The following is a 9,698-nucleotide window of genomic DNA, read 5'->3' as shown; positions in this document are numbered from 1 at the left end:
GTAGTTGGGCTTCCACGGACTTTGAAGAAGTTTGATGCTATTTGGGTGATTGTGGATCGACTAACCAAGTCCGCGCACTTCATTCCTATTTGTACTACCTATTCTTCAGAGCGGTTGGCAGAGATCTATATCCGAGAGATTGTTCGCTTACGTGGTGTCCCAGTTTCCATCATTTCAGATAGAGGCACTCAGTTTACTTTGTAGTTTTGGAGGGCCGTGTAGAGAGAGTTGTGTACTCATGTCGAGTTGAGCACAGCTTTTCACCCTCAGACAGACGGGTAGTCCGAGCGCACTATTCAGATATTGGAGGACATGTTGCGCGCTTGTGTGATGGACTTTGGTGGTTCATGGGATCAGTTTCTACCGCTCGCGGAGTTTCCTTATAACAACAGCTACCAGTCGAGTATTCAGATGGCTCCATATGAGGCTCTATATGGGAGATGGTGTAGATCTCCAGTTGGATGGTTCGAGCCGGGTGAGGCAAGAATTTTGGGTATGGACTTAGTGTAGGATGATCTGGACAAGGTGAAGGTGATTCAGTAGAGGCTTCGTACAGCACAGTCGAGACAAAAGAGTTATGCTGACAGGAAGGTTTGTGATGTGTCCTATATGGTTGGGGAGAAGGTTCTACTTAAGGTTTCACCCATAAAGGGTGTTATGAGATTTGGAAAGAAGGGTAAATTGAGTCCTCAGTTCATTGGGCCTTTTGAGGTGCTTCGGAGGATTGAGGAGGTGGCTTATGAGCTTGCTTTGCCACCCAGCTTGTCGAGTGTGCATCCGGTATTTCATGTTTCTATGCTCCGGAAGTATATTGGGGATCCGTCTCATGTTCTGGATTTCAGCACGGTTCAGTTAGAGGGTGATTTGACCTATGATATGGATCCAGCAGCTATTTTAGAGCGTCAGGTTCGAAAGCTGAGATCAAAGGATATAGTTTCAGTGAAAGTATAGTGGAGAGGTCGGCCCGTGGAGGAGGCTACCTGGGAGACCGAGCGGGAGATCGGAGCAGATATCCTCACTTATTTGAGGCTTCAGGTATGTTTCTTGACTCGTTCGAGGATGAACGTTTGTTTAAGAGGGGGAGGATGTAATGACCCGGCCGGTTGTTTCATGAGTTACCACTCCATTTTCCCCTTTTCTGCTTCTTTATGCTTTGTTCATCTGTGTTATATGGTATCGGGTTGGTTGGTTCGAATTCGGAAGGGTTTTGGAAAGGTTTGAGACACTTAGTCTCTTTTGAGTAAGCTTAAGTTGGAAAAGTCAACTGGATGTTGACTTATGTGAAATAGGTCTCGGATGTAAATTTCAATGGTTCAGATAGCTTCGTGAGGTGATTTGGGACTTAGGAGCGTGATCAGAATGTGTTTTGGAGGTCCGGAGTAGATTTAGGCTTGAATTGGCGAAATTGGAATTTGGCATTTTCCGGTTGGTAACGGCGATTTTGATATAGGGGTCGGAATGGAATTTCGGAAGTTGCAGTAGGTCCGTTGTCTTATTTGTGACGTGTGTGCAAAATTTCAGGTCATTCGGACGAGGTTTGATAGACTTTTTGATCAAAAGCGGAATTCGGAAGTTTTTGGAACCTTAGGCTTGAATCCGATGTTATTTTGTTGATTTGATGTTGTTTTAGGTGATTCGAAGTTTGGTATAAGTTTGGATAGTGGTATATGACTTGTTCGTGCTTTTGGTTGAGGTCCCGGGGGCCTCGGGATGATTTCGGGTGGTTGACGGGAAGTCTGGAGTTGGAAATTTGCAGCTGTAACTGTTGAAGTTCCTGTCATAACCGCACCTGCGGCTAGGGGACCGTAGGTGCGGGGCCGCAGAAGCGTTTGGGAAGCCGCAAATGCGGCCAAGAGCAAGAGGTCCAGAACTCGCAAGTGCGGAAGGCTTAGCGCACCTGCAAGACCGCAGGTGTGGAAGGTAAGGCGCAGGTGCGGTTCCTGGAACTTAAGTGAATTTCGCAGATGCGCACCTGGGACCGCAGGTTCGAGGTTTTCAACTGCAAAAGCGGTTTAGCTGGGGCAGAACATATAAATTTAACCCTTCGCGATTTTTGAGTGGTTTTTCACCATTTTCATGCGGGTTTGAGCTTGGGAGAGCAATTTGAAGAGAGAATTCAAGAGGGTTTCGTGGAGGTAATATTTTTGGACCCTAAACTTCTTTCTATGATGGTTTTTTTGACTGTTTAAGCTTGAAATTTGTGGCAATTAGTGATTAAAATTGGGGGTTTAGGGCTTGGAAATTGGATACCTAAATTTAGGGATTTGAGGGGTCATTTGTGGTCGGATTTTGGTATTCTTGGTATGCATGGACTCGTGGGAGGATAAGGATTTCATTGATGTAATTTTTATCGGATTTCGAGACGTGGGTCGGGGGGTTGGGTTAGGTCAATTTCGGGATTTGTGATGTAATTTGATTAATTTCGTATGGGTTTCACTCCTTTAGCGTATATTGATGGTTATAAACTGATTTTGGTTATATTCGAGGCATTTGGAGGCCGAATCAAGAGGAATAGGCGTCGCGGGCTAGAGTTTGGCTTGGCTTGAGGCATTTGTGTTCTATGAATATTAAAAAGGTGACACAATGCCAAGTGACGGGCGTGTGGGCGTGCATTATGAGAAACGCGGCCTGGTCATTCCAGAGCATCGCTTAGTGGTTCTTTCTTACCGATATCTTTGTTGTAACTATGTGATTTAGTTGATGAGCTGTGAATCATGTTGATTATCATGTTAAGGCTTCACACCAATATTATTGAGACCCAAGAGGTTGTTTCTCGCTGTCATATCATTTGTTTTGTTGATATTCTGTACTCAGTCCTATTCATGAATATTATATCATCTCAGTCTCGGTTATTGCTATTTGACACATCATATTATTGTCCGGGCTAGTATCATGACATTTTGAGCCCATGTGTGTGAGACTCGTGAGTTATGACTCAATGAGGCCGAGAGCCTGATATTGAGTGGCAGTATGGGATCGGGCTGCACGCCACAGCGAGATATTGAACAAGCCTTCGTTGGCTTTGTTGTAGCGCTTGGGCTAATGAGAGAAGCCCCTCTGGAGTCTTTACACCCCCAGTGAGCGCAATTGAAGATATTGAGGGATGGATCTTCCCTGGACATAGATCTATTCCGAAGTAATATATCGGGAGATGGATCTTCTCCGTAGGGCTGGACTGGCTTGTGTCCTCGGTACTGGATGACTGAGGTCAGTGATATATATATTCTAGGATGGATCTTCCCTGGGCCGGATGACCATATACACTACCGAGTGGTTGAGCACTTGTAAGTGGAGGTTCATGGAACATTGTTCATGCTAGTTGTGCATTGGTACATATAAAATCTCTGAGGTTTGAACTTGTACTGTTCAGTTGCATTTAAATACTGTCGAGCTTTACTTGAACTGTAAGCATGTCTATTTTCCTGTTCAGTTATATGTTATTACCTGCTGAGGTTTAGTTCGTCACTACGTGTCATTCCATAGGTTGTACTTGTTACTTACTGAGTTGGTGTACTCACGTTACCTCCTGCACCTTGTATGCTGATCCAGGTATTTCGGGTCACGGTAGCTGCTGCTGATTATATCGTTGTGGACCGTTCTTTGGAGATTGCGAGGTAGCTGCTTGGCGACCGCAGTTCCGCCTTCTCCTTCCCTATCTTCCTCTTAGCATAATTGTTGGATATTCTCAGACTATGTAGTCTTGTTTATTTCGAACAGTTGTAGTACTTTTGCTCATGACTAGTGACACCCGAGGTCGGGCTTGTATTTCTTTCCGCATGTTTTGGATTTCGACTTTTATCTTGATGGATTTCTGCTAAAAATATTTCTTAAGTTTTAATTGGTAAATGGAGTACTTTGGAAATAAGTGGCTGGCCTAGTTTCACGATAGGCGCCATAACGACCGGGTCGGTTTTTGGGTCGTGACACATCACTTAAAAAAAATTATTTTTCTAAATCACTCAAAAAATAAATTTTTTAAAATACATGGTATATCATATTATAAAAGTTTATTAAGTTGGTCGAAAAATAAATCCACTACGTAAATCAGAAAAAAGAAAAATAAAAAAGCGCGGGAAGTGAAAACCAGTGACAATGAAGAGTACTTTACATAAACCCCCAAAACCCTTTAAAACGGAAGAATAGGAAACGTCGCACTTCACCTTCCTGTAGTAAGCAACTGATTCAAGCTCCGCACCTTTGCGCAAAGTTTCTCAACACCTAAATATGGCGTTTTGGGGTTTGATTCTGAACCCATTTTCCCCTTTTATTTTTTCCCATTTTGTGCTTTATTTATTTTTCTCCCATTTGTTTGATCATTGATAGAACTATATGGAAATTTGCTTTTTTATATAAAAGCATTCGGTTCATAATGGTAATGTTTGATCATTTTTTGTCAAATGTCTGATTTGTTCTTTTAATTTCTTGTTTGCCACATAATCATGTGAAAGAAATGGTTGGCTCAAATTCAATCTCTCTGTATATAGCAGAAAGGTCCAATTTTTACGATCAATTTGATTCCAAGAGTTTGCATCTTCTCCTTCTTCAGGGGCTTTTATAGAACCAGGGAAACCGTACACACTAAAGTTGCATAACAATAATAAAAGGCGTGTTCGGATTTCACAGGTTTATTTAATTTATCAAATGAGTTATCTCCTTTACTGGGTAAATGTTAATTTAAAAGGGAGCTAGAATGAATTTAGATGACGATTGCAGGCGACACTGGGGGAGCGTAGTGGATTGTGGAAATCAAGATCGATAGTTCGATGTGCCATAGGCAGTCAACCTCCAATTTCAATCTGCTCATTGTGCAAGGAAATTCATTGCTGTCAGTTGGATCTTGAGTTCGAGGAGTTTGATGACGTTGTTTTCTCAGTTGTTGGTCCACGTGGCGTCCACCTTGCCGGTTATTACCTCTCTTCCAGGGAAACCACTAGTAAAAGTACTGGAACTGATGAACTTGGAGTGTATCCTTCGTTCTTGAGTGTAGTTTTTGGTTGCATGCTTTGGCAGCAGCATTAGTATAGCATAAGAAAATGGAGTGAACTTTTGCCAAGTTATACTATGTATTTGGGTAACGTGACACTACACTATCTGAAAGAGAAAATTCAAAATTTGTCCTTCCACTTTTTTGCTTTTACTTTTGTTTTAAAAGATTATTTTGATGCTCAATCATGTTCTGTCACTTTTCCTTTACTATTTCATTTTGGTCAAGTGACTTGTATGGAGAAGATATTAGCAATGCAGTGTGTGAGAGAAATATAGAGGTGACAGCTAGCAAACCAGCGTTGCTGGAAACACAAAGCGGTGCTGATGATAATGATGATGCAGGTGCGTGACATGCTGTCATATCATATTTGCAGTCTGTTTTATAAGTTTTGCTGCAGCGTGCATGACCTGTTTGCTCGGAAATTACTAGTTGGCCTTTATTGGAAACTAATAGCTGTATAAATTTGTAAATCTTACAAGTTGGCTGAGAAGGCTAAAAATGATGCAGTGGTCTTTAGATGGCAGAAAATAGATGGTCTTTATAAGACATAGGTCATTGTAATCACCATGTCAAAGAGCTGATCACATATCTATTATAGGAGCCTGTAGTAGAGCGAGCTCATCCAGTATAGTATTTTAATGATAGTAGTCTCATCACATATCTACTATAGGAATCTTATAGGGAAAGCTGATCCGATATAGCTAATATGAACTCATCTTTCTTCAGTATAATATGTGTGCGGATTATACTTGATGAACAAATCAACTAGTCTTCTGGCTTAAATAATTGTACATCAACTATGCATCACTCCGAAGCTAGTAAACTTGACCTTGTAAAACAAAATTCCAAACTGGTTAGCTATGAAAATTCTTTATGAAAAAGGTTACATTAACTTATACCTCCAGAACAGTATACTACTTATGATATAAATGTTAGTATTTTATTTACACGGGGAGAGATGACGTAATGCTATGAAGATTGAAAGGTTAGTATTACTACACCATATCCTCAGCAAACTTTCATTAATGTGGTGCTTATGCTTTCTAGAGCCGAGGGTCTATTGGAAACAACTTCTCTATCTTCACAATGTAGGGGTAAGGTCTGCGTACTCACCACCCTCCCCAGACCCCACTATGTGGGATTATACTGGATATGTTGTTGTTGTTGTCATATCCGCAACAAACTCACTTTAAGTTTCATCTGCTTGGAGTCTGATGCATAATTATAAAATTTCAGATCTAAAATTCATGATGCCTGACATATCATTTTTCAATTTCCTATGCTTTGATCATATAAGTCCAGCTTCATTAGCCAGTACTAAATTTTCAAAAAGATGATTTTTCTAGGAAAAATAGAGCTTTTGGTTCCAGTTGAGGGGAGAGGTACAAGCTTTAATAATATCGCAACTGATTGCGGACTCAAAGAAGATACACCAAAGGCTATGAACAAGGGCAACTGTCCACTGGCTATAATTCCATGTCAGAAACCAATCATTGGAAAGTAAGCTTTTTTATCTTTTCCTTTCAAGTGTGTCCTTTCTGACAGTATTATACGACTTGCTCATATCCTCATCCCTGCAATTGTAAACTTTGATCAGGGAAATGCATTTCCAATCCCGAGCAAGATGTACTACGAACAAATAGAATTTGGTTTACTTCAAGAAAATGTACTCCCAGAGCAAGATATACTAGGATCAAGTATAATTTAAAACTCTATTAAGGACGGGTTATTCATAAATTGATTGATATGTAAAAGGGAAACGAATTGACCGGAAATTCTGGTTCACATAATAAACGAGCAAGAAAAAGAAAAAAAAGAAAAAAAAGGAAGCTAAAAACCTGATCAGCCCGTTTGAGTTATTTTCATTCAGTAAGTTGCATTTAGTCCTTTATTTGCAAGAACGTGCCAGTGATGCTTTAAGAATGGGAAAAATGCTGTCAGGGGTGCTATTCAGATTAGTATCTTATCTTCTCTTGTCTAACTAACCGGTTTCGTTTGATGACTTGCGATTTGAATATGCAGAGATTCAAACAGAAGTCCCCAACCAGTAAATGAAGTGAGTCATTCTCGGGACAGAAAGAAAAGGAAGACTGAAAACCAGGAAAATCGTTGTGACTCAAATATATCCTCATTCAGTTGGAGATGGAAAATTGAAGCTCACTTGCAACTCTTAAGGAGATCAATTAGAGTGCCATGTCATCAGATACTTGCATTATCAGATGGAATGACGTTGCCAAGGTTTGCTTTGCACAATTATCTTTGTGTTACACTACTCCTTTTGTCCTAATTTAAAATACTTGTATACATTGTAGCTAATATAGAATTTGATAAGGTAATAGCCTGGTTGCTAAAACTGGCTGCTTTATGTAGGCCTCATAACATGGTTGTTATAAGCTTTATTGGTGTCTGTTGTAGACTTAGACTAAACAAATAAATAAACGAGTTCTATCTTCAGATTAGATAATTCACTCAATTTATTTTCGGTTTCAGTCTCATAACTACTCATTCGTAAAATAGTTTCTTGTATGCAGACACATAATTAAAATAGTTTGTGTATCTGGTGCAGAGAAAAGAATTAAGCGTATGTGTGAAGCGACAAACTGCAGAGTGCAGACCTAAAATACATAAGTGAATATGTTTCATGTTGATAGTTGAAATTTTTAAATTAGGCTATAAATTATGTTTGAAAAATATTTTGAAAATTTAAGTTTATTGTATGATTGTACTTTTGTTAATAAAAGCCTCTTTTGAGGCATGCTTAACTTTTGACTTGCGCTTGAATATGCAGAGCTTCAAACAAAAGTCCCGAACCAGTAACTGAAATGTGCCATTCTCAGGATAGAACGAAAGAAAAGAAAAGGAAGATTGAAAACCAAGAAAATCGTTATGACTCAAATATATTATCTCAATTGGAGATGGAAAATCGAAGCTCACTTGCAAATCCTAAGGAGATCACCGAGAGTTGCAAAGCACCACAGATACTTACATTATCAAATGGAGTGACTTTTGAGGTGCTGGTGAAGGGAAAACAAGATGGAAAAGTAGCTTCCACAGGAAAGCAGGTGACTGACTCTATTGATAATTCAGATAGAGGTGGTGCAAACACAATGCTAATAATCACTGCTAAGTTGTCCTTTCTTTTGTCCAGGTCAAAATTTATTTCATTGCCAAATTAAGAGGTACAGGATGCGTCGTTGGCTCTAACATTGGTGAAGCTCCCCATAGATTCCGTCTAGGTCTCTCTCTCTCTCTCTCTCTCTCTCTCTCTCTCTCATCCCCGGCCCTGCACGGTTGTTGATGAATGCTACTTTTGAGTTTTTTTTCAGTAATTATATTCTGCTCTTACTCAACTGTTTTGGACTTGATCCAGCTCGCAAAACTCTCGGACAAGGACATTATAGAGATGATTTTCTTCCCTGTGGTAAATGAAGCGTGCAGAGTGCTTGCAGAAGGCATTGCAGTCAAAGCTTCCGATCTTGACATTTCTGCTGTTATGGGCATGGGTTTCCCCCCTTACAGGTTCATTTCAGATACATTTTCTGATNTCTCTCTCTCTCTCTCTCTCTCTCTCTCTCTCTCTCTCTCTCTCTCTCTCTCTCTCTCTCTCTCTCTCTCTCTCTCTCTCTCTCTCTCTCTCTCTCTCTCCCCCTCGCGCACACACTCACACTGCTTTTGAAGTTGTCTGGACAAACGGATGAGGAGTATATAAAGTTTAGGTGGATTTTTCTAGTTCTTCCCTGATTTTCAAGAAAGTTCTCATCACTCCTTTCCCTATACAAGTTTTGTCTCTTCATATTTTTACTCCACCATTGACATTAACCACTTAACTCCAATTTTATTTTGCTGTTTTCGATCAGGTGACAAGAACATGGTAAAGGGATTGAACATTGGCATTGAAGGTAATCACTTTTATGGACTGAAACTGTATCCTTTATATCTTAAGCATTCTATTTATAGTGTCGCTTACGTGCCTAAACTAAGTTGTATAGGTATGCATGTTGGTGAAAAGAGAAGACTAACTGTTCCACCATCTTTGGGGTATATACAAATCCTTGCTGAAAATGTACATCTTTTAAACTTCTTCGTTGTGATTCCAACGCTTAAAAAGTTTCTGTGTTCGTGTCTTTCGTCGATGCAGCTTTGGTAAAAAGGCTAGGCCTCCAGTACCGGCAGACTCATGGCTCCAGTATGACATTGAATTGGTTGATATATGTGAATAATAGAGATAATATACAGTTACTCCATTCAACAATGAAAGCAATGTTGCCAACCCTTGCTGAGGTAGTTATGTGAAGAGTTGTTTTACTATCTTTATATGCATTTTAGACAGTAAGTAAAGCAGCTCTCCTGTGATGATATTAGCTTTTTTTTTTTTTTTTTTAAGCATGATGATATTTGCTTTGATAACTGAAGTTTTGTTTTTTTGGCCTCCGGGAAATGTTTAGTGGCCTGGTTGAATTTTGCCGCGATATGAATCGTGGTGTATCAGTTTTGTTAGTTTAATTTTATTTAACATATCGTGCTAAACAACTTTTGTTTTGGACAAAGAGTCGTAGGATATTTAGGACCCGTTTGGCCATAAATTTTGCCAAAATATATTTGAGATTTTTTTGCAAATACATGTTTGGCCGTTGATTTTATTTGCATTTTGGCAAATTCCCAAAACCCAAAACCTAAATCTCAAAAGGCCTAAAATATCACTATTACATTT

The 9,698-nt window shown here is 39.7% G+C and overlaps 1 protein-coding gene across 1 annotated transcript; it reads left to right on the top strand.

Moving 5' to 3' along the window:
* The first annotated feature begins 4,152 nt into the window (after positions 1-4,152).
* Positions 4,153-9,550, top strand: LOC109213699 (peptidyl-prolyl cis-trans isomerase FKBP43-like). The gene is made up of 11 exons (XM_019377531.1): positions 4,153-4,237; positions 4,547-4,623; positions 4,714-4,964; positions 5,213-5,328; positions 6,334-6,487; positions 7,010-7,225; positions 7,776-8,049; positions 8,136-8,223; positions 8,845-8,886; positions 8,977-9,025; positions 9,126-9,550. Exons 1-11 carry the CDS (start codon positions 4,225-4,227, stop codon positions 9,205-9,207), a joined length of 1,362 nt encoding a protein of 453 aa, XP_019233076.1. The 5' UTR covers positions 4,153-4,224; the 3' UTR covers positions 9,208-9,550.
* Positions 9,551-9,698: the final 148 nt, after the last annotated feature.

This window comes from Nicotiana attenuata, unplaced genomic scaffold (assembly GCF_001879085.1).
Source record: "Nicotiana attenuata strain UT unplaced genomic scaffold, NIATTr2, whole genome shotgun sequence".
In the NCBI taxonomy this organism is placed as follows: Eukaryota; Viridiplantae; Streptophyta; class Magnoliopsida; order Solanales; family Solanaceae; genus Nicotiana; species Nicotiana attenuata.
Note: the sequence above shows the minus strand (reverse complement) of the source record. Positions and strands in the feature narration are given on the sequence as shown.